The sequence below is a fragment of the Podarcis tiliguerta genome (genome assembly GCF_965153285.1).
Source record: "Podarcis tiliguerta genome assembly, chromosome: 5".
In the NCBI taxonomy this organism is placed as follows: Eukaryota; Metazoa; Chordata; class Lepidosauria; order Squamata; family Lacertidae; genus Podarcis; species Podarcis tiliguerta.
In genome coordinates this window covers 39,446,489-39,469,897 of record NC_139538.1, presented here as the reverse complement: position 1 = coordinate 39,469,897, position 23,409 = coordinate 39,446,489, and the positions used below count along the sequence as shown (strand labels likewise).

Below are 23,409 nucleotides of genomic sequence, written 5' to 3'. Positions count from 1 at the left end.
CTAGCAGTTCGAAAGCACGTCAAGTGCAAATAGATGAATAGGTACCACTCTGGTAGGAAGGTAATCTGCGATTCCATGCGCTGCTCTGGTTCACCAGTCATGCTGGCCACACGACCCAGACAAACGTCAGCTTCCTTGGCCTATAGAGCGAGATGAGCGCTGCAACCCCAGAGTCATCAGTGACTGGACCTAATGGTCAGGGGTCCCTTTACCTAGCCATCTGTCATGTATGATCTAGTTGAGATTCATGCATTGCAGGGAGTGAACAAGATGATCCTCGGGATCCCTTCCACCCCTACATTTCTAGGATTCTTTTAATTCTTAGTGTGAGCTGCCTTGGCTGTTTGTTTACAAATACAGTAAATCAATCGATAAATCCTTTGGCCTTTAAGCTGCTAAAAATATCTTTGTGTGTGTGGAGATATTTCTGCCTGCAGCAGACAACCACATGCACCGCACTGGAGTGCCTATTCAGGCTGCAGTTGTAAGCACAATTGCTGGAGACCAATTCCCCTTGACCTCAAATGAACCTCCTCCTGACTCAAGGCGTTTGAACGTCAGAAGTACACGGAACCCCCGCTATAAACAACAGAACTCAGGCGACATTTCTAACCCATGGAGAAAGACATCGCTTCCTTCTCCGTCTAAATAACCCGATTGGGGGGGGGGGGCCAGGCGGCACGTTGAGTCACGTGACCTATTCAGACCTTTCCCCCCCCCCTCGCTCAGAAGACGGGGGCAGGGAGGAAAGAGAGGCGGCTTCTATTTCCATTGGTTTCCTTCGCGCCTTCACGGTCTCACATGACCCTCCCCCACCTCCAACGGATCAGGCGTCGGCGGGCGGAAGTCCCTCTGCTCCCGAGGATCTATGGTTTCTTTGTAGGAGGCGCTCCCCGCTGCGTCTATGGTCCTCGCGGGGCCGGACGGGAGGCTGGCGGATCGGCGTGCACATTCCTCCCCCATTACCTCACACTCGGCGAAGGGGCCGCCGGGATAGTGGAGGACCTGCGCTCTGTGCCGCCTTGCTTCAGCTCTCTCTGTGTAGCCGGCGGCGAGCCCGGGATTCCTCTTCCGATTTCGCTGTGCGGTTTCCCCCCTTCCCCTCCCCCCGCCCCCGGGCCGCCTCGTCCTCCCCTGCCCCGCTGGGTCCACTTCTCCGGCTCTCGCCCGCCTCGGCCCATGGCTCCATGAAGCGCGGGGCAGTCGAGGTGGTGGCGGCGGCGGCGGCGGCGCTGGTGGCGGCGGCGGCGGGGAGGCAAGAGCAGGAGCGGCGGCGGCGGCAGCGCTGGTGGCGGCGACGTTGGTTGGGCTGAAACGGCGAACTGGGGAAGGGAGCCGTCTCCGCTCCGGGAAGAGAGAAGGTGGGGGCTCTCACGTCCTCCCCGCGGGGGGGGGGGCTGCTCAGATATTACCCCCCCCCTTGCGGGCTCACCTCACATTCCCCTCAACCCCCCCCGGGCTTCATCCTCCTTTGCGCCGCTCTCGCTCCTTGTCTCTTCAGGTCTGGACTCTGGGGCGTCCCTCTTATCTCCCCCCCCTCCCGCATCTTCCTCTTCCTCGCGTCCTGCTCGGCAGCCTCTCCCCCCCCCCCCGCTTTGTTGCTTTCCCCACGCTCGTGCACGGGGCCCTTCAACCTACTTATTCGCCGACTCCCGGCGTGGTGCAGCGGCTACAGACCGGGGCTTTGGACCCGGTTCAAATTCTCGATTCACCCGCCTGGGTAGCCTTGGGCAAGCCCGGCTATCCTTGTACATCTGTTTTGAGGATAAATGAGACATAATACCTTGTTACGGCGGCGGAAATGCTTATGGAACAGGGCTAGTCACGTCCTCCTCTTGCATTCAGTACAGTCACGTAGGTCGTCTCTTCGCTCCTAAACAGGTTTACTCAGCTATAAGCTCCGTTTCAGTTCAGTGGGACTTGGTGCCTAGCGTGTCTTTTAGGATTGCAGGCTGTAGTCTTTTATATTCCTTTGCCATAAGGTCCTGTGTATTTGTACCATCCTGTTGTGTCCAGCTGGGTTTTTGCTTCCAGATAAGGGAGCGTAGGATTGTGGTCTTAATTAGGAAGTAAAGTTCATTGGAATTAGGAAGTAAATTATTAGGAATTAGGATGTAAAGTGCATTTTGGAATATATATGCTTGCTCTGATGGTTTTCTGAAACTATTGCCGTAAGACATTTGACTGCTGGTTTTGCCCCCATCGACTACTCCAATAAGTGTGTCTACCCTTTGCTGTGTCTTCCTGTTGCTAATCATTATATCTATGTAATCTGCCTTCTAACGCTATCAGTGCCATCAGCTTTGTATATGTCTGAGTTAAAATAGTGAAAGAGTTGGATCTCATACTTGGATATGGCTTCAACATTTTATTCAGCTTCACCAGAGCAGACTACCCCTGTTTTATCTTCTCTGCAAGTGTGGCTGATGTGCTAGAGGAGATAATTAGCCATGCTGGTGTATTCTATCCCAGTGTCAGTGTGGTCTTAAACTAAGTGAGCTAAGATGACAGTACATATCTGGTGAGGATCATCTGTAGAGGTTCTCCTGGTTATGCCAACATGCATCCATTTGGAAGTGTATGTTTTCTGTGGTGCCACACGCTATGAAATGGTCTCTCCCCATCACCCCCACCCCAAAATAAGGCACATGCCAACAGTAAAGCAGTTCTGGCACGTGCTGAAAACTTTGCTTATCATGACATTTGCCGGCTACTGATGCCAGCCATTATAAGATGCTATAAGGATATTCTTATTGTCTGTCTGAAAGTATTTTAATGATTTTGATTGCATTTGTATAATATTTTATATTGTTGTACATCTCCTTGAGATGCCTCTGCCAAAGGCAGTATATAAATATTTTAATAAATAAGGCCCAAGCACCCTGCACCTAATAGTTCTAGGGTATTTCTTCCTGTATTAGCTCTTTCATTTTGCTTCTTTCACTATCTTTTGTACACTATCTGTACAAAAGTTCCCCCACCCCATAAGGAAATACAGTAACATTGTCTTTCAATGGTTTCATAGCAGTAGTTTCTCTGAGTGCATGTCATAGTAGGAGTAAGATGGACTTTGGGTCAAGAACAGAAAAGATAGAAAAACCCACATTTACTTTGTGTCTCGTACACTGTGTTAACCTAGTATGCCTCTTTCCATCTATTTCACTAGGAATGAGGTAGTGCATTTAGGTAGTGCAAGTCTAGTAGTGCAAGTCGTAGTAGTAGTGAGGTAGTGCAAGTCTAGTAGCTGATTCAGTGTTTAATTTTGATTCAGTCTTAATTCAGTGTTTAATTTTGCCTAGATATTATTTTATAGCCCTTTTTCCCTGAATGTTTTTTTTCCAGATTTGGGGAACAGGAATGGGCCGTGAGAAAAGAAAATTCATTCCAGATATAAAATAGCTTCCCCTTCCACTTGTCCATCTCCCCCCTTGGCAATACAAGGTTTCTGCTTTCAGTAAGTATTATCTCAAGCATAATGTGTTGAAACTTATGGCACAATGATGCTGCGAATACTGGTGACTGGTATTACCAAAAAGCATATGAAAGGGGAGAGCTTTACCCACCTTACAACCTCCAATGTTACTGTATTCTTTCTGCACCCCGCCCCAACCCCTAAGCTTAGTGTGTTTTTTACAATTGCCACCCAGTTCCAAAGTGATGCCAAGGTTAGATAATATCCTATATATTTTGCAGCCCTGTTTCAGTAACAGAGCTCAAACTGAGATGAAATAGGGTGTTCAACCCAATAATTAGCAAAGCAATAAAATTATTTGATGTAATGTTACAAGAAATCGCTGCCTATAAAACCCTTTTTCCATATGCTGAGGTGACTGTAGTCAGGTGGGGATAGGATGGTGAGTTAATTGTTGGATAAAAAAAGAACTGAATAGGTGATTCATTGTTAAATTGTTTCTTTCTCTTTGCTGGTATTTACAAAATGTTAGCATCTGAAATGCACCAGCCAGTTTCATCTACATTTGCTTTCTGACCATTTGCACATATGGAATAATAATTTTCTTATAAAATCCCTTGCAAATATCATACATTCTGTGCATGCTTTGGATTGACTTCTGAGTAAATGTGCCTAGGTTTGTGTTGCAGTTCTGGCCAGCATGCTGACTAGGCCATTGACACAGGTGCAGCCACAATTGTAGAATTCTCCCTCCTTTTTCATAGCCATTGTATAACCTTCCATTTATAACTAACACTTTTCAGCCCCAAACCAATGCAAGGGCATTGGTTTCAACATTCTCTTTATGTAAAGAAGACTGAGGCCTACACTCAACAGAGAAAATTGTCCTGTTCCGTTTTTAATTTGAATTTAAGATAGTAACATGCAAGAAAGTTCAAAATCTAAGGCTGAAGGTCTCATTTCTATCTGTAATCTGTGTTTTGTTAGAGGGATCTTTGATCAAACTCCTTGGTGGTTATTTGTATTTCAGTGATAATGGGCAAATCGCACTAATTCCTAAGAAAGGGTGGCAGCAGTAGACCTGCATACGGGAATGTCCAAGAAAGGAAGACTCACCCTCTTGACTCTACCAGGCTAATAACTAGCATAGGAGACGTGATTGGCATACTGCCTTCTTCCTCCAAAGTATTTATGACACTGGGAGCTTTCTCCTACTCTTTTTGCCCCAGTATATACCTGTCTCATGCTGGTGGGTATAGGGGCTAGCTTGTACTATCACTGCTGATTAGATTTTCCCGAGACACGTGTGAGCAAGGGATGGATAGAAAGAATAGCCTTTAAGTTATAAGATTGCACATCTAGAAGATAGTGAAATGGCTGCAGCCTTTGTTCTAGAAAAAGGCCAAGTTTGTTAAACTGAATATTTTCAATATCTGGAAGACTTCACAGTTCCCTGTGCCTTAGGCCTTCTTGGACATAGTATTTTGCAAGTGAACTGAAACCCTAGGTTGAAAGCAAACTAAAATTGCAAGCATACAGTGAGCACTTTGTAGCACTGTGGCCGTTCAACCAATTGTATGTGTGATGATGTCACTGAGCACATCTGGAATGTTTTTCTTGGGTTTATCTAGCAGCATTCTGCCTTAATGCAAAGATAGTCCAGGTTGAGGACTACTCTCCATTCCTGTAGCTGTATGAGGTACTAAAATACGCAAATGGTCTGCAGTTACATTTAACTTTTGGATCACATGTTGCTCATGCAAACTTCACGGTAATGTTCCTTTTCATAAATAAAGTCTACATGACCTTTGTAAAAAAATGTCTTCATAACTGTGCGCATCGGTCTGCTTTCTATTTAGTTTTCCAGTCTTGTGCAATCATATGTGAGCTTTCTTATGGAACTCGGGTTTTTAATGTGAGAGGTGGAGTTTTCTTACTGTGGAAAAAATACATCCTTATCATTTGCTTTTCTTTAAGTATAATGCTATGTGTTGCATATTGTGTGTTTTGCCAGGGTTCTACAGTACTCCAGACAGCAAGTGCTGAATCAGGATGGGAAAAAGACGCTGTGTTCCTCCACTTGAGCCCAAGTTGGCAGCAGGCTGTTGTGGGGTAAAGAAACCCAAATTGTCTGGAAGTGGAACACACAGCCACGGGAATCAAGCCACAACCGTGCCAGTCTCTAGTTCAGGTCCTCTTCAGAACCACCAGCATGCAGATGGGGGCAATGGAAGGGAGAACGTATCAGATTTGACTTTATGCCCTGGAAACTCTCCAATTACGCGAATGAATCCCACTTCAGGAGCATTGAGCCCACTCGCCCGGCCTAATGGAACTGCCAACAGCACCAAAAACCTAGTGGTGACAGCGGAGATGTGCTGCTACTGCTTTGATGTACTCTACTGTCATCTTTATGGTTTCCCTCAGCCAAGACTTCCTCGATTTACCAATGACCCCTAGTGAGTAAATCCATGGGCATGGGAGGGAAACTGAAAATTCATCATCCAAAGTTCTTATGTTGTAGGGCTATTTGGAACACAGGTAAACTGTTAAGAAGGATTCTGCAGTGCTGTTTTGATGTTTGTAGGATGACATAAAATTTGAAATGAAACTGTTTTAAATGGTGGAAGCATAGGTAGATTGATCTATATTAGGCAAACATTTAAAATGGGCATGCGCATCCTACGGGGCGCATATTCAAGCACTGGATCTTACAGGGCCTTTGACATTGTAGCACTCTCAGTAACTAAAGAAGGTTAAGGGATTGGGAGCAGGCCAAAGGATATAATGCTCCTTCGCTTCTCCAATGCAAATTCCCCAGCCAAAGCAAGCCTTATGGTAAAGGTTTATCATGACACCCATCTTATCCATAGTTAATGCTACTCCACAGTCGGTATTAACCAGACTTGAGATCAGAGGGGTCTGTTTTCCATCCTTAAAAGAACAGAGAAGGGTAGTGTTTTATACTGAAGTCTGATACTTTGTAGCTGTGTTATATATACTTTACAATATCAATATCAAATTCAATATTTTTCTTTGTTGCAATGAGAATCTTCACTTTTGCACAGCATAATTTGTAAGTGGCTCCATTATAACATGACATATTCTTTATTATTGAGAAAAGTTGCATTTGGTGTAAAGGTTATAATTGGGGAACTAGGAAGCAGGAAAACAGCTTTTAGAAGAGGTTTGAAGTGAAATGGAATGAGGAGGTAGCCTTGCTTAGTGTGGCGTAGGTTATGCAGTGCATGATATACCTTATACTTATTAAATGGCAGCTCTTTAAGAATATTATGAAGGAGATTGGAATTTGCTCCCCTAGAACGCCATTCCAATTTTTGCTCTAACTTGTTGTTTGAGTGATGTAAATATTGTGAGTCTCCAACAGAAAAAATATGTGGCTGCCTGCTAGAGCCAAGGGTGAAGCAGATATTTCAAAAGTAGCATGGCTGTTCCCGCATTTGGATCCCGCCCTTGAAAAGATAACTCGTGTCTTCTTAGCACTTCTTAGCTTAGATTGTGTTTTTCAAATATTTAGATCATTTGCCTCTAATGCAGATTTCACTGGAATTTTGTTGAACCATGACATGATTATTTTTTTGGTAAAGAGTATTTGCCCCACATAGCTGTCTTTTAAAACAAAAACAAAACTATGCTTCCCAGCCATAGGCCAGCCACCATTGGCTCTGCATGATCAGGGTTGGTCTTGACTCATGGTCTGAAATCTTCTATTTTCCTAGGAAATGTATTGAGAGATAAATGACTTTAAGGGATCCAAAATCCCCCCCCCCCAAAAAAAATCAGAAGCTTGATAACTTGAGATTTAAGCCAATATATTTGCTGGGGAAATAGTGATTGATCACTTTTCCTGCATTATTTTCTCTACAGACAGATTGGTCCAGTCTGGACAATTATATATTGGGTTAATAAGCCAAGATATGCCCCAAAATTTTACCCACGCATGCAACTTGCCCTTTATGGTGTACCTGAACACAAAGTGGATATCATCCGTTAACCATTTTTTCTCATTTTGTCTGAACTGTAAAACTATGATTACCAAGTCAGGAACAAGCCAGAAAATCAAACTGTTGTTGGCAGTTGGTTTAAGATCTTGGCTTGTTCTGAACCTGGTTGTGGGAGTTCCCAGTTGGAAGAGATGGACACTGTTGCTAATTGAAGACTTGTACCTTGCATTCAGAAACACCAATGAAGGAAGTGTCTGCTTGCACTGGTACCAGCTTTATTCATATCTTGGTTTATTAAGCGGGTGGCGCTGTGGGTAAAACCTCAGCGCCTAGGACTTGCCGATCGCATGGTCGGCGGTTCGAATCCCTGCGGTGGGGTGCGCTCCCGTTGTTCGGTTCCAGCGCCTGCCAACCTAGCAGTTCGAAAGCACCTCCGGGTGCAAGTAGATAAATAGGGACCGCTTACCAGCGGGAAGGTAAACGGCGTTCCGTGTGCTGCGCTGGCTCGCCAGATGCAGCTTGTCACGCTGGCCACGTGACCCGGAAGTGTCTGCGGACAGCGCTGGCTCCCGGCCTATAGAGTGAGATGAGCGCACAACCCTAGAGTCTGGCAAGACTGGCCCGTACAGGCAGGGGTACCTTTACCTTTACCTTATGATCATCTGAATACAGCTAAAAATAGAAATATATATTTCTGAAGGTGATCATTGAAACCCAGCATTATCACAGTAATATCACATTATATCACATCTGCAGGCATATCAGAATGAGTGTCTTTGCCTGTGCTTTCTGTGGTACAAATCTGGATAAACTGGCTAGAAAAATCACATTATCCTAAGTTCCTATAATCTGGAAGCTAGTGTTGAAAAATGCTGATTTCTTACATCTTCCCCATTGAGGAGCAGTATCAAAAGTTTGCTGCACATTCATAGGAATTTGAGTTTAATTTTTATAGCCATACTGTAGTAGTATGTTGAAATTATGGGGGGTGGGGGAGAGAGAGAAAGTCAGCGAGTAAAAGTCCAGAGTTTTTGATTAGACTAAACAAGCATTTTTTCAACCCTAGAATTTGGAGTTAGTTTTTCTTGAGAGTGAGAAATCTCGTGTTGTTTGAGCCATCCCTTCATTTTGGCTCCCCTGATTTGCCCTCCCTTCTCTTCCAGAGATTTGTGCCTGTGGAATTAGCACAGGAACAGAAAGTGGATGTGGTCATTCTATCTTTAGTATTCACTTTTTTTGTGTGTGCAGCCTAGCTGTACATACTCAGACCCCTGTTGAGAGGGAAACAGAACTTTGGAATAGTTTATCAAATAGCAACACAAAGGGGCATCCTGATGAAGTGGCATCTTAAAGATCAGGAGTTACCACCAGGTGGGTAACAATGCTTCTTACCAGCTAATCTGTGCTCTTACCTGTAAAAGTTTGGAGCAGTTAACTCAAGATCAATCAAAAGGATTACTAAAATTTTCACACCCTCTCTCCAGAACTGTCCAGTGTACAGTCTTCTGATAACAACATGCTTGGAACCAAAGTGACCATCCATCCATGACCCTTATGGTGCTTTTAGAGCCTCTTTGAAGTGGATTAGTCACTTCTAGACTGCTGATCAATGGAACCTGATCTGATCTCGTCTATCCAGAAATTAGTATGTACCAGCTGTGCACTCTGTCACTTCTTTTGTTTTTCCTGTAGTTTTGATGTGTGTAATATATCAAGAAGGCTGACTGAATGCTGGGCTAATCATCTCCCTGGTAGTGGGAATCTGAATACAGCAGCCAAGTTAATCAGTCTGCCCAAGGACATGCCAGCAGAGAGTGTGATATGCTTCTGCTGTGTCAGACTGTGTGTGTTGTTTTCTGCTTTAAAGGCCAAAGACTCTTAACGCAGAATGCCTTCCCCAACCTAGTGACCTCCAGATGTTTTGAGCTACAACTCCCATCATCTCTTACCATTGATCATGCGGGCTGGGGCTGATAGAAATCCTGGAAGGCACCAAGTTGGTGAAGGCTAGCCGATAAACTCTTGTGCAGTGTGATACTGAACTGGCAACCCTGATTGCCTCTCTTATTTGTGTACATAAGGCTGTACAGAGTCAACTACATAGAGTTCGACTTCTCCCTCTAAGATGAAAAAGCAGGCAACACGTGGAGGGAGATAGCACTACATATTCCAGCTTTCTTCAGCTTGGTGTCCTCTAGATAATGTTGGATTAAAACTCCCATTATCCTTACAATCGGGCATGCTAGCTGTGACTGATGGGAAATATACCCCAGCAACATCAAAAGGGCATTGGGTTTGGGAAGGCTTGGTTTATTGCTCAGGTGCTCTCCTGGGGAACATTGCTGGTTGCAAGAGGTTTCATTTTAGTCACAAATATTTAGAACTTGAAATAACCTCCTGAATATTTGTGACTTAGGAGAAGCTTGTCTTTTCAGCACTTGATAAAGCTGTACTGTACTGGAATTTGCATTCCTTTAATACATCTCTCTATTCTTCCAACATCTCTCTATTCTTCCAACCTAAATAACCAGATGATGCCTCCTAGATGGTAGTACCTGTAATGATTTACTGGTACTTGGGTCCAGGAGAATCCTACACATTTAAATAAAACATTTTACCAATTGTGTCATTATTTTAATACTTGACTTCAAAAGTCAGACCTGTTCCCTGTGTGGCTTTGTTTTTTGCATTAAAAAACAAGTGTTGATTCAATTTCTTTGATGAAGGGTCATGGATACAGTTTCAGATTTCTAAGTATAGGCATGGCAGATTTGTTGGTATGAACAATACCTGAACTTACAGTAGTATAATTTATTAGGCCAGCCGAAATATCCCAAAGGTAGTGTTCAAGCTTTCAGGTTCACCAGATCTCTTTTTCAGACTGGATATTAAGTCAAAAGGGATGGGGGAAGATGTTGATGATTGTGATGAGAGAGCTCATGTCTGCAACTGAACATTTAAGATGGAATAGAGAAGATCCTAAATACACTTACCGAGGAGTACTTAGCGGGGGCTTACTCCTCATGAAATCAGTTAGCGTTTTGAGATTTTATTTATTATTAAATTTTCTGCAGTGCTTTTATCGTTGCAAGTGCATCTCTGTCACTGGAGGAGCCAAAACTGGATGGTGGAATGGGAGGATAGGAGTGGTGTCAAATTCTAAACACCCCCTGTGTCTACTATAGGTACATCAGCCTGGCATCCTGCGTTGCAGGGGCTTGGCCTAGATGACCCTGGAGGTGCCTTCCAACTCTACAATTCCATGATTACACCAACAAAAGAGGTGCAAGTCATAACTCAGTTAACCCATTAAGCTCAATGGAGACCAAGAAACTACCCTACTCTGCCCTGGCATAGTATAGGATTCAAACTAAGTTTGCATTTAGTCACAGCACATCCCTACCAACATCTAACACCCAAACATAACTCAGATGATAGCATTTGCTGCACGGAGCTGTACAGCTTTGGTTCCCGCATTAAGGGGGAACTTTGGTTATGGGAACTATGTAGAAAAAGCACCTGACATAAAAGAAAGGGAGCACTTGTCATGAACATCTGGACTCAGAACACATTGCCGATACTTGTTGTCTTAGAACCCATACAGGTATATCGCCTCAGGACACAAGCAGCCAACAACACCTCTCATCTGTAGCCAAGGATGCAAGAACAAAGCACCTTGAAGAGGTAAGCAAGGGGAAAGGGGAATCTTTTCAAAGTGTAACTAGTGCAACCTTGCTATATCTTGGCTAACCTATATTGGTGGAAAGATCCTTTTTCTCGTCATACCTAGAAACACCTTTACAAAGAAGCACAAGGCTAAACATGCAGAAAGGGGTGCCCTGGTAGCCATGAAACCCCCATATGCAAGAAAACACTATTAATGAAGGACAGACCCTAACCATTAACACATGCTCATGATTCTTTTTCTCATACAGGATCGTGACAGTCTGGACACATGGAACAGGACAAATGCAGTACCCAGAGTTCTGTTGTAACTCCCTAAAAGAGAGGTAGGTATTGTCTCAGTTTCTACACTTTCTCACTCAACAGAGGGAGGGAGGTTAAGGCTGAGGGTATTGGATGAGCACCTAGGTGACAGCACTCACTCAAATAGCCTCTTCACAAACACCTATTACACATATAGCTCCAGAGACTATGCTGACTATTACTTTAGTGCTCTCCGTTTATCTCTTCGATTTTCCAGGTGCAGAGAACAGGACACATTCCACCCCCAGTGCCATGCAGATCTCAAGTGAAGCCTAAAGCAAGACCAGCAGTTACGACTATTGTGATTCTAGCCATATATGTCAATCCAGCTACCTTGTAAAAAAGTGAGATTCTGTAAATTGAAATATCTGATACTGTGCAATAAAAGTTTTCATTTGCAGCAACAGGTGTCTTTGTTTTTTGTCAGTGTGGATGGCACTAATCCCATCCGCCAGTTCTCACTGGTCTCAAGATGGGAACTCTGACCTGGAAAGGGTTGGCTTATTATTAGAGCTCAGGGTCTGTAATGGCTCCATGCTCAAATGAAGGTAGTGGGTAGGCTCCTCAGAGTTTGCAAATGGCCTGATTACTACAGTAAGTGAAGCAGTCAGTTGGCACCGAGGGCAAAATACATGATGAGGTCTGGTACAGTAAACAGCAGCTAGCTAATTATGCCGATCAATTCAGCATTTTCCCTGATTGGATGACACAGCACTTACTCAGGTGTGCCAGTCTGAACATCTCTCAACAGTGACTGCTGAGAGGCTATATCAGTGGCTTGAATCTGGAACTCCTTGCATACTTGAGTAGTAGAGCATTGGAGTTGCAGGCAGAAGGTTCTTGGGATCTCCAGGTAGAGCTGGGGAAGACTCCCTGCCTGAAATCCTAAAGAGCTGTTGCCTGCCATTAAAGACTGTAATGAACTTGGCAGTTCAATGGTCTGACATGTTATAAGATAGCTTCCTGTGTTCCTTCAGCTGTTCGGCAGGGTATGGGTTCCTTATGTAGTCCATATGCTCCTGATATAAATGGATTCTAATTCTGTCTATTCCTTGCTCTTGCATCTGACATGACTGAGAAAGGCCAGGCATATTGACTACTCCAGTATGAACAGTCCATCAGCCTTGCTTAGCTCATACACAAAGCACTTCCATTTCATCTTAAATCTGTTTAAACTGGACAAGCTTTTTCATCTTGCTTTCTTTCTCACACATGCACACACTCTTTAGTTGTTATTTGCTTAATATCCATCCTGGAGAAAACATCTGGTGAACTAAAAAACTGGCTTGGTACTTGGTTGTCTCTCAGTTGTTTCTCACAAATATATTACACTGTTGTAGAATTTGGTTCTTTCAACATAAACATGTTTTTTGTCTGCATTGTACACTAGGTATTTTTTTTTTTAAAAAAAAGGAATAGTATAATTGAAATGTATTTTTTAAGATAAAAAATTATTTTGATTACATTTCTGTACACACTGAGTGGGATTTTGTTCTATTAAATTGTTAGTGGGATTCTATTAAATTGTTAGCATTTCCCTGCTAATTTTTTAATTCTAGAAATATCCAGATTTTTATCCATTCTGCACCCTATTATTTTTTTGGGCATATCACAATTCTTGCAACTTGTTCAGATTCAACTACAAAGCTGAATCCGCTCAAGAGATTTGCAAGTTCATTTGGAAAACCAGGTCTGATCTTTGGATCCATTGCTCTTATCTGGTGCACACATAACACTCAGGTATAGTTTGTTTAATGAACCACAAGTCTCATAGGTCAAACAAATCATGACTAGTTTCTCCAAAGTTTGGTGTCTACCCCCCCGGCTGCTCTTTCTGTCATGCCTTTGTAGCCTGGTGAGGATTTGTGGTGCGGTGATTTAGGAGGGGTGCTGGGTTTACGCACACCACCAAGCCATAGTTAATACAAATCAAGTTTTAGAAGCCAATAAAAAAATACAGCTTTAAATCATTGTTGGCAGTAAACAAACCATGGTTAAGCTGCTAGCCAGGGTTTACACATAATGCTAGGTTATGGTTTAATAGACCATGGTTTAGCATTACGTGCAAACCAGCCTACTGAAAATTTATCAAATGCCTTAGTAGCCCAAAGCCAAAAAAAATCCTTTTCCCCAGCCACAGTCCCAATCCTGATATGCCAATCACAGTTCTCATCTGGGGCAAATAACAGCTGTGGAGAGGGGTGCTTGGATTGGGACCATATCAGGGGAAGTGTATACTTATAATTGAATCAGAAAAAAATGGATGTATTTTTTTTTTAGTTTTATTCTGATTTGTTCTTTCATTGTGGCCCATCGTATATTCTTTTAGCCTCCATATGAGATGCCACTTGGAACCCTGCTTATACTGCTTTATAAGTTCTACTCAGTGGTTTGTGGCTGGAGCAGTAACTGAGTTAGGCATTCTCAGTACTAGAGTAGCAATTTGTCATCCTGCACACTGCCTGCATGTGACTTAAGTACTTTCAGAATTGAGGCAGGGAATACTATGGTCTTTTAGCATAAGCTTTATATGCAAAATAAGGAACATTATTGGTACTGTAGTTAGCACTTGAGGTTAGAAAATGTTATCTCCAATTTTGTATGCATTGGGGAAAGAGAGATATGAAAATGCTAGAAGAGATTTGAAAGTGTACCTATCTATCTACCTGCAACCCAGGATATCACTTCATGTATCTGATAGTGGACTGTAGTCTGTGAACGTTTATGACATAATATATTTGTTAGTCTTTAAGGTGCCACAAGATTATTTCTTGAGTTATCCTCGTTGAGATAACGTGGGGGCTGCATCCCAACGTTTGTGACTTAATTATTTACTGTATTTTTACTGGTGGGATCTGTATCTATTCAGAGCAACCTTTATTAAGCTAAAATACAAAATACTCAAATAAAACAGCAGAGGGCATAGCTCTCAAAAAGTACTGCCTTTGGAAAGAAGACAAAGATAAGAAAACTGAACATTTCAGAGTTCAAGGGTGACTACAGTAAAGGCCTTGTCCTAAAAGCAGATTTGTCCCAAGACTACTAGAAACCAGATCAAAATGAATCCAGATAATCAGCTTCATCCAGGAGTCACAAGAGTTATCTATCCCCTACCCAACCATGTTCCCCCAAAAAACAAATTTGAGACATATGCTAGTTGTGTAAGAATAAAAAAAAAAAGTTTATTATGGAGAGGCCTCACAGCCACCTAAGAAGGTCTTCCACATTTGTGGACAACGATTAATTTGTAATAAAAGTGTGAAGGGTTTGGGTGGTTTAACCTGGAAAAGAGATTATTAAGAGGTAATATTAAAATATTTGAAAGGTTATCGCATAGAAGGTGCAGCAAATTTATTCTTTTGCCGCTTCAGAGTGTAGGACCTGAACAAATAACTTCCTATCAGCTTGAGCTGTTTTCTCAGAGGCTGGATGGCCACCTATCAGGAATGGTGTAGTAGTGAATTATTTGAAGATGGAGTTTTTGTGTTATGCATTTTCAGTCCACTCTTTGTGACATGGAAGACAGGGCGAGACAAGCGACTTCGGGGCTGCATCGGAACTTTCTCTGCCATGAATCTTCACTCAGGACTCAGGGAATACACATTAACCAGGTAAAGACATCATCCATACTGCCTCACGTCTGATGGGAAACCAGGCCATGTTGTGATTTCCTATGTCTTGTCTGAGGCATCATGTATATCCTGCTGCTCAGGCAGATGTTCTCCACCAGAATTTTCTGCTCCCCAAAATTAGAATTGAGGAGTCACTGTTGTAGCTGACTGCATATTGTACTATGGCTCTCAGTTAAACGGTACACTGCATTCTTTTGTTTGGGGCTGAAAAACCATCTTCAAAGCATGGTATGTAAAGTAGCAGTTTTGGATGCAAGCATGTTCTAGCAGTACTTTGATTAGCAGTGCACTGGATTCCTATAACCTACAGGCACAATGTGAGTTACTGGTTTATTTATTGTTTTTACCCATGATGGGGGTTTCAAGGGTGCACACCCACTTTGCAAAAGCACCCCTCCCCCAGGGGGAATATGGTTGGAAGAAGACATAAGGCTGCAAAGCAGAACCGAATGGCAGGCAGCAGCCCTGCTGCTGAGATAGGCAGCCACGTCACTAGGTGGCCAGTTCGCTTGAGCCAGAAGGAAGCCTCATTGTGATCAATAGCATGCATAAGGTTAACGGCATGCTCGTTACTAAGGCAAGGTATTCTCTACTAGCATCAAATCCAGTTTGTCTGGGTTCTTGGCAGAATATGAGTGTTTTGGGGAAGCATTTCAATCTCTTCCCATTTCATCATTGTAATAGTCATAGACAGAAATCTTAGTGCATGGCTCTACCTTTGGTTTATCTGGTGTTCCATTCTGTATTTTATTTAATTCTCCATGTAATGTGCTTAAACCTGTTCTGACCTAAAGTGATGTCCCTTGTCCTGGGATGAAATGAGGCTGCAAATGTAAGAAAATGCTTGATTTAAACCTTAATGTGCTTGCTTTTGGTTGTGTGTGTGTTCACCTTCTATAGTGCACTTAAGGACAGCAGGTTTCCACCCCTGACTCGTGAGGAGCTGCCTAAACTTTTCTGCTCTGTCTCCCTCCTCACTAATTTTGAGGATGCCACTGACTACTTGGATTGGGAGGTGAGAACAGGTGCATTTGGATCTCTGCATCACTGTCTCATACCATTTGGGTTCGGGTTAGTATATGGTAATGTGTCTGTTTTATTATCAGGGTAGATTGTGGTTATATAGCTAGAAAAATGAGGTTGGAAAGATGGAAGACTGACAAAGAATGCAAAAGTGGAATAATATATCAATATTACTTCAGTTCAGCGTATGAGAAGGGAAGATAATTATTAGACTAACATTGCAGTCCTAATTCCACTTAACTGAATTCAACAGAAGTCCCATCAAAGTTCATGACATGATTAGGATTGTACTGTTCAGGGTCATCCTGTGCACATTTATATGAAAGTAAATTTCATTAAATGCTTTGGGACTTGCTTCTGTGTAACAAGCATAAGACCATACTGTTATAGTGGCATATGGGGTGAAGGACATATATTTTACATTTTGAAATAGTGGGGCTTGCTGAAACTAATTAATTTGGTCTGCCTTGGAGAAATTGCCTCTGGGGCCAAAAGAGATGGCAGTACACAATAGTTGTCCTAGGAAATGACTTAAGATATCGCAGATGCAAGAAATGGAAGCAAGGTGGAGGCCTTTATCCTGACAAGGTTGGACTGCTGGTAGGATGCATGGCAGCTGGAAAATGTTTTGTACATTGTTACAGGAACTACATCTCAGTTGACGTTTATGTTTCCATTGCTAGGTGGGAATCCATGGAATCAGAATTGAGTTCATCAATGAGAAAGGTGTCAAACGCACAGCAACATATTTACCTGAGGTTGCTAAGGAACAAGGTGAGTTTGAAACAATCTACACTGAAGGAAAGTGGTCTAAATATCAGGATTTGGATTGTGGATTTTGGCTTATACAGCAGCTGTGGAGGTCACCTAAAGCCATTAATTATCTATGGCTGAATTATTTTAAAAATCTGCCCTTTAAAATGCTCAAAGGGTACAGTGCTAGTTATTCATTCAATGGCACATGTTTCCCCCCCCTAAGACCAACCATGTCTTAAAAGCAATTTTCTTTATTACTGCTGAGACTTTGGTGTTCTTCCCCCCATCCCCTTGCCATAATGAATGCCTGGCTTAGTTTACTGTTGAATCAGGTTTTCCCCTTCTGAGGTTTTTTTCAACATTGTGTGTGGGTTTCCTCTTCAGCCTCACCTGATCACACAAGCACAAGCACAACGTCAGATGACCCTTCTATCCTCCCTCAGCACTAAGTTTTGTGCTGCAAACATGGACAACAGTTGAAGAATGCAGCAGTTTCCACCACTGTAATTGTTCAAAACATTTCTTCCACCATTCAGAGGATCACATCTCCTCCTGGAATTGAGTCAAAAGACCAAAGTGTAATTCATTAAATCAGGTCTCCGCACTGCACCATTACTGGAGAGTAGTGGATTTATACTGTGTTTGATGTGCAGCTGTGTCTTACTTTGAAAATGTGACTAACTTGATTGCTATATATGACTAAAATAGGATAATTGGAAATGTCATATGACTTTGTTGACTAAATTGTTGTTTTCAGTTGGAACTGAATTTGTTGGAACAGTTGGAACAGTAATTTGAACTTGCTTATCTTTCTTTTGAGAGCCTATCCCTTTTTCTTGAAATGAGCCTGTATTTAGTTCACTGCTGCTTGCTTTTTTTTTTTTTTAACAGATTGGGATCAGATTCAGACAATAGACTCCTTGCTCAGGAAAGGTGGTTTTAAGGCTCCAATTACCAATGATTTTAGGAAAACTATTAAACTCACCAGGTAAATGACATATTTTACTTTTTGGTAGCTGTCAGCAACTAAAGTCATTACTACTTTCATTGCTGATGGTAAGTTTTAAGATTGCTCTTTGTGCTCCAGATTCTGCAGTTTTCTGAATTTCCTCACTGCCCCCAACAGTGGTGCCTAAACCTTGTTGTTTTGTTCAGTCATTGTATTTAAATTGTTGCTTTTAATTTTCACAATAACAAATACTGGCTGCCAGAGCCAACTTTGGTTTTGCCTGGGCAATGTGCACACGCGCACGCACACACTCACACACCCACACACACACCCAGGTTACTGGGCTGGCTGGGACACACTCCTCCCCACTGCTGGCAGTGGTGGCTGCTTTCTTTTTCTCTGCCATCAGTTACCATTTCCTCCTTTGTATGCTTCCTTTTTGGGCCCACTGGTGTGATGGTTAGGCAGCAAGACGAGATGCAGCATCCACTTCCAGCTCCTTATGCCTGGAGGGAATAAGGAAGCAAATGGAAGCCACTCCTGCTTCTCACCTCTGCTACCAGCAGATTTAGGCAAATAGGAAGACGAAGCAAGCACAGAGGAAATGAGTGAGTGAGGGATCTGGCAGTGAAGAGAAGGACCTGCCATCACTCTGCAGCCATTTAGAAGGGCTCCAGTCGGCAATGACTACTGAGCCCCTGTGGATTGTGGGCCTCATCCGTATTAAGCTGGAATTGAAATAAATAATTTGAAAGGTTAAACAATTTTTGTTGCTACAACAGAATTCCGAATACAGCTGTTGGTGATTTGCTGACTTTGTTTCGTTGACAAATGTTTGGTTTTTTTTAAGATCCAATGCTTTTTTCTTTCAGATACCGCAGTGAGAAGGTGACAATCAGTTATGCAGAATACATGGCTTCTCGTCAGCATTGTTTTCAGAATGGCACTCTTCATGCCCCGCCCCTCTACAATCATTACTCCTGACACAAGGCTGCATGACCAGTCCCGCCCCCCAGCTACCACTAACGGCTATGACATCATTGGGGCAGATGCCTCCTCTTCCTGGTCCAGTTACTTCTATTACTGCACCATTTTATGATGCTAGCTTCCGTTGCCAAGTCTGCCTTCCAGCTGACTGAGGGATGGGGGATACCAGTGAGTGCAACTGAACTTCAGGGGCCCATGCCTTTCCTCATCCTTCCTTCAGAATGAGGGTTCAGTTGGACTGAGGCTCCAAGACTAACAGTTGCAGTTGGGTAGAGAGAACCTTGAGGAACGGCAGTACCGCTTCAGATTGCTCTGTGTGTTAAATTGCACTGTGTTCATTTGAGTTGTTAATTGTGACAGCCCCCTTGATTAAGTAGGAGAGTTCTCCTGGCAGTCTGGGCAACGGAGTACAACAACATATTTTTAGGTTATTTTTAATTTTTTTAACCTCTGATATTTATCTACCATGAGCTGATTAGTCCTTATACACCCCAGGCGAGCAGATGACATGACGCGTTACAAGGATGTATGTCAGCAGAGATTCCTCCCTCCTCCTCTTCGCAGAAGATGGCAATTGAAAGGGGATACAAAATTTACTGCAGATGAAATTTACTGCTTGCACAAATCCAGGAGGGTTCAGTTCTCACATCTAGCTGCTCTTGGTTTTGACAAAGAAGGAAAGTAGCCCACTAGATAGCACAGTAATGCATAAATGAAGGCGAACTGTTCTGGGTTATGTTTGGGAGTAGCTTGCGTTTCCTTGTCTCCTGGAAGTACAATCTCCCTCTCCTTTGGGGTTTTTCCCTGGGTTTCTAACTTGAAATACAAGAAGCATGGTCTGCTGTTGGATTGGGGCTGATATTATTCCCCACAAAGCCATCGTGAAAGCAATTCAAAAAGGACGTGAAAATTGTGTATAGGAAACACTCCATGGGACCTGTGTTTAACTGGCAGCAGTTTTATTTAGCATGACCCTGATATCCAGGTAATGAAATACACAGTAAATGTTAGCCTTTAAGTGGTTATCTAATATAAGTGCCATCGCTGCACTGGTGCTTCAATACTAGATACATATAATTGGAAGTCATTCAGATTGATTTTAAAGTATATAGCCTCCAGATAAGTGTACTTAGAACTGGAACCTAAGGAATATTTTCAACCCATACCTCCCCAACCCACCCCCGCAAAGTTAACTCACAACCATGTTTAACTATCCTGTGGATTTTAAAATTGCCCTTCCTGTTGTTGCTGAATAGCCGGTACATCAAATCATAACTGGAAAGCTCTTTTTTCCCATTCAACGATCCTAATTCTCCTGTGTGAGTCACTATGTGTTATCATGAATGCAGGCATTCTTAAATGAATCCACAGGGACTAGAAAATGGTAGTGCAGGACTTGAGGAAATCTTGGTAATCAGCATTGATAGATTTAAAAAAATACAGGTGGAGAGCACAGCATTATGAGAATTTGATACCTTATATGCAGTATGTGTAAGGACAGTAGCTTTTATGGAAGGCTTATTGGAAGCCAGGAATTATCTGGGAATTATCTTTTACTGTGGGATGCAAGCTTCCAGATTCTTGGTGAATGAACCTTGCCCTGGTGGGGAGGGTGAGGGGAGATTAATGCCTTCTATCTTGAAGCAAAGCCTCAAAGGCAGACTGAATAGATGTTGGATTACTGGAGAGGTAGACATGAATAGCCCATATGAACTGGTGAGCAATATTTGCCAGTATCTGGCTTGGTTGCATCAACGTGAACTGCTGGCTAGAAGAGGGCAATCATATTATCTTCCTGGCAAAAGGACTGTTCAGAGAATCTAGGAAGCCTCCAAATTACTTATTTTTCTACCACTATTCCTCCTGTCTCAGAAGAAAACCTAACCTTGGAATTTTGCTTGTCAATGAACACATATCTAGATGGTTATGGGTGGGAATGAGAGAGAGAGGAGCTCATATTCCAGATATCTGCAGTACTGCCCCAGCTTTGGTTTTGTATCAGATCATTTGTATGGATTACCACTTTTTTCCCTTCTAATGATGATGAAATGTGTTTGAATGTGAAGGGACTGTTTCATGATTTCCTGCTACTGAGAATAAATCAGTCTTCTTACAAATTAGAGTGATTTGTAGTTAATGTTCCAGGTGCCCTGGACTGATGGGAGATTGTAGATGGGAGAGGAGAGTTCAGCTGTGGTCATGCCATCCATCTCTGCTCTCAGACAGTATTGAAACATAGGGCTACACTAATTACTATTCAAGTGTTCTACTTTAGAATTTAAATTGTAAAGATTTTTTTAAAAGCAAAAAGGAAAAAAAAATGGTGCTAATCTTTCACCCCTGAGCACATTCGGTGAGACTGGTCATGCAGGCATATAGTGCCAGGCTATTCAATATTGCTTTTTTTAAAAAAAATGTTTGCCCTGTTACGTGTCTTCAACAGTGTATAGTGTTAATTATTTGGTTTCATTTTAATGGGTGTGGGAGTTCAGGAGCCAGGTGGGGACCTTAGTTGCCATTTTAAAGAACAGACTTTTAGGAGTGACTTGACCTACTTGGTTTAATTTAACCATTTCACTGAAGTAAGCTAAATTGGTTTTGGAGTGAGAGGTGGTCTCATTCCCTGCCCTTATTTCCATCCAACCACCTAGTCTGTATAAATGGAAATGCCTCTGTTAAAGTTGGATTGTGGTGTTTTCTTGTACTAAGTGGAACAGCAAGCAGGCCATGAAGCACGAAATAGTCCTGAGAAATGGGTACATTCAGCATTGGTCTCATAATGGAGTTCAGTTACAGTATCTTTGAACAAGTGTGTTAGGTGTGTCATTCCTGCAAAATGTATGGGGGTAGAATAAGTCGTCTGCAGAAGATGACACTATATCTGGCTCATACATAGCAGTAATGCACCAAGATGAGCCAACACTGATATTTGAGCGATGTGGGAACCAACAAAATAGCTAAAAAGAGAACCGCCTGTTCTGGAGCCGTAACCAGTTGTATTTTTCAGCTGATTAGTGAGTAGCAGGATTGTATAAAGACCTTAGCAATAGTCTTCTGGTCTGATTGGGAACTGGCTCATCCTTAGCTACAAGCAAGTGCCTTTTGGTCTAGATGGGTTTATTTCAAGACAACTGTAGTTGGGAATCTTCCTTGCTGCAGCCATGTATCTTTAGTGTATGGTTTTTGTTTTTGTTTTTTCTCTCCAGCAGATAATGTCTTTGATCACTGGAGTCACTGTTCCCCCCACCCCTTTTCATAATGACAACGAGCCTATCTTGATAGAGGCATTTTGGTCAGAAAGATTTTATGGTCAGAATATCAGATCAGCAGAAAACTGCATCTGAAGACCATAAAGGCGAAGTAATCTGTACATTTCAACCAAAATTTTAAGTTTTGCACATAATTGTTTTCCCCAATTCATTGTTAACATTGCAGTCTTCATTGACTGAGTACTGTTTTGTTTGATTTCTAGCACCAAAATGAGTGACATTTTGGGGTTGTTATTTTTCTTTTGTTTTTCCTTTAAAAGCAAGGAATTTCTTTTGACCTTCAATGCAGAGATGTCAGACCAATTCTTTGTTATTACACTTGGTTGCCTCCTAGCTATATAACTTCTGGGTGTAAATCATTGAACTTTACCCTCTAATGAAGTATTGTAGAAAATAAATTGTAATGGATACATTTTTATCTTGTTCCTCTTTTATTGGTGTCTTTGTCAATTTTGACTTTTCACATTACAATCTAATACTAATAATTCATTTTGTGTTGTTTCTTTTTAATCCTACAAGGAAAATTAAAGTTGAAAGGCAAGCAGTGTGGATTCTTTAACAAAATTAGGAAATGCTCAGAAGTAATGAGATTGGAACTTGTATTTTTAAAAAATTAAAACGTTCATGCTTATCTGGTTGTGGTGAACTGCCTGTTCTCATTAGTTTGAAGATAAAAAGTGATTTCAGGGTGGTCATTTTGAAATTGACATTTACCAAAATTATGTATGCAAAGTGCTTTAAAAGCACAGCTGCAACATAAATGCTGAGAAAGGGTTTACAGTTCTGTATCACTTAGATTATGCATAGCAATAATCTTAACTCAATATATCTGTAAAAAAAAGAAAGCTGAGCCTGTCAGACTCAATAGGTAGCAAGTGCCATAGGTATTTCCTTTGTGTTTTGGTAAAGAATGCCAGCAACAGTCCCAGATCAACTTCAGTTGATAATACCAACCAAAAAATCCCAACAGGAAAAGACTATTGTGATTTTATACCAATTAAGTGTTAAGCGGTTCTTTTTTGCTTGAGGGTGTTTGGCCTGAAGACAAGTACCACTACCTGTCCTGATGTGCAGAATGAGCAGTAATGCTTCTAATGGAAGGATACATTCTGCTTTACTGCTGCTGCATTGATTCAGAATCAAACATTCTCTAATAGATTATTCTATCCCTTAAAGCACTTAATCTTATAAGACAATTGGATTCTACTTGGTCAAGCTCTGGAAAGTTTTGTTTTTCAAAACTAGTAAAGTTCTGAAAGTATGGTGTCCAAGTGTCCACCTTCCCCAGTGCCAGGAATGAACAAGGTGACATGTTAAAAGTGAGTAAAGAGTGTTTCATCAAGCTGCTAGTCCAAATTCTTTGACTCTTAATTTCTCATCATAAGCTACAATATATATTTAGGACCTGTGATTTATGTTACTTTTGCTT

The 23,409-nt window shown here is 42.1% G+C and overlaps 1 protein-coding gene and 1 long non-coding RNA gene across 6 annotated transcripts; both read left to right on the top strand.

Annotated features, from left to right (window-relative positions):
* The first annotated feature begins 884 nt into the window (after positions 1-884).
* On the top strand, positions 885-22,392 carry AMMECR1L (AMMECR1 like). 2 transcript variants are annotated; one of them, XM_083443437.1, is made up of 8 exons: positions 885-1,361; positions 3,343-3,454; positions 5,427-5,871; positions 14,865-14,975; positions 15,897-16,011; positions 16,703-16,793; positions 17,667-17,763; positions 18,597-22,392. In XM_083443437.1, the coding sequence occupies exons 3-8, from the start codon at positions 5,465-5,467 to the stop codon at positions 18,706-18,708; spliced, it is 933 nt and encodes a 310-aa protein (XP_083299563.1). In that variant the 5' UTR covers positions 885-1,361; positions 3,343-3,454; positions 5,427-5,464; the 3' UTR covers positions 18,709-22,392. The 2 variants fall into 2 exon arrangements, 1 of the variants encoding a protein (XP_083299563.1); XR_014512032.1 differs by having other exon boundaries at positions 947-1,361; positions 17,160-17,763.
* Positions 5,918-12,762, top strand: LOC310678918. 4 transcript variants are annotated; one of them, XR_014512035.1, is made up of 5 exons: positions 8,037-8,748; positions 8,862-9,022; positions 10,971-11,061; positions 11,313-11,387; positions 11,582-12,762. It is a non-coding gene; the product is annotated as an uncharacterized lncRNA (long non-coding RNA). The 4 variants fall into 4 exon arrangements; XR_014512033.1 differs by lacking the exons at positions 8,037-8,748; positions 8,862-9,022 and adding an exon at positions 5,918-5,953; XR_014512034.1 differs by lacking the exon at positions 8,862-9,022.
* Positions 22,393-23,409: the final 1,017 nt, after the last annotated feature.

Excerpts from the sequence above, each read along its gene's own strand:
- AMMECR1L (XM_083443437.1), top strand. The coding sequence starts at position 5,465 with ATGGGAAAAAGACGCTGTGTTCCTCCACTTGAGCCCAAGTTGGCAGCA. Across the intron at positions 16,012-16,702 it reads CTGACTACTTGGATTGGGAG|GTGGGAATCCATGGAATCAG; the intron begins GTGAGAACAGGT and ends TTCCATTGCTAG. Across the intron at positions 17,764-18,596 it reads AAAACTATTAAACTCACCAG|ATACCGCAGTGAGAAGGTGA; the intron begins GTAAATGACATA and ends TTTTTCTTTCAG.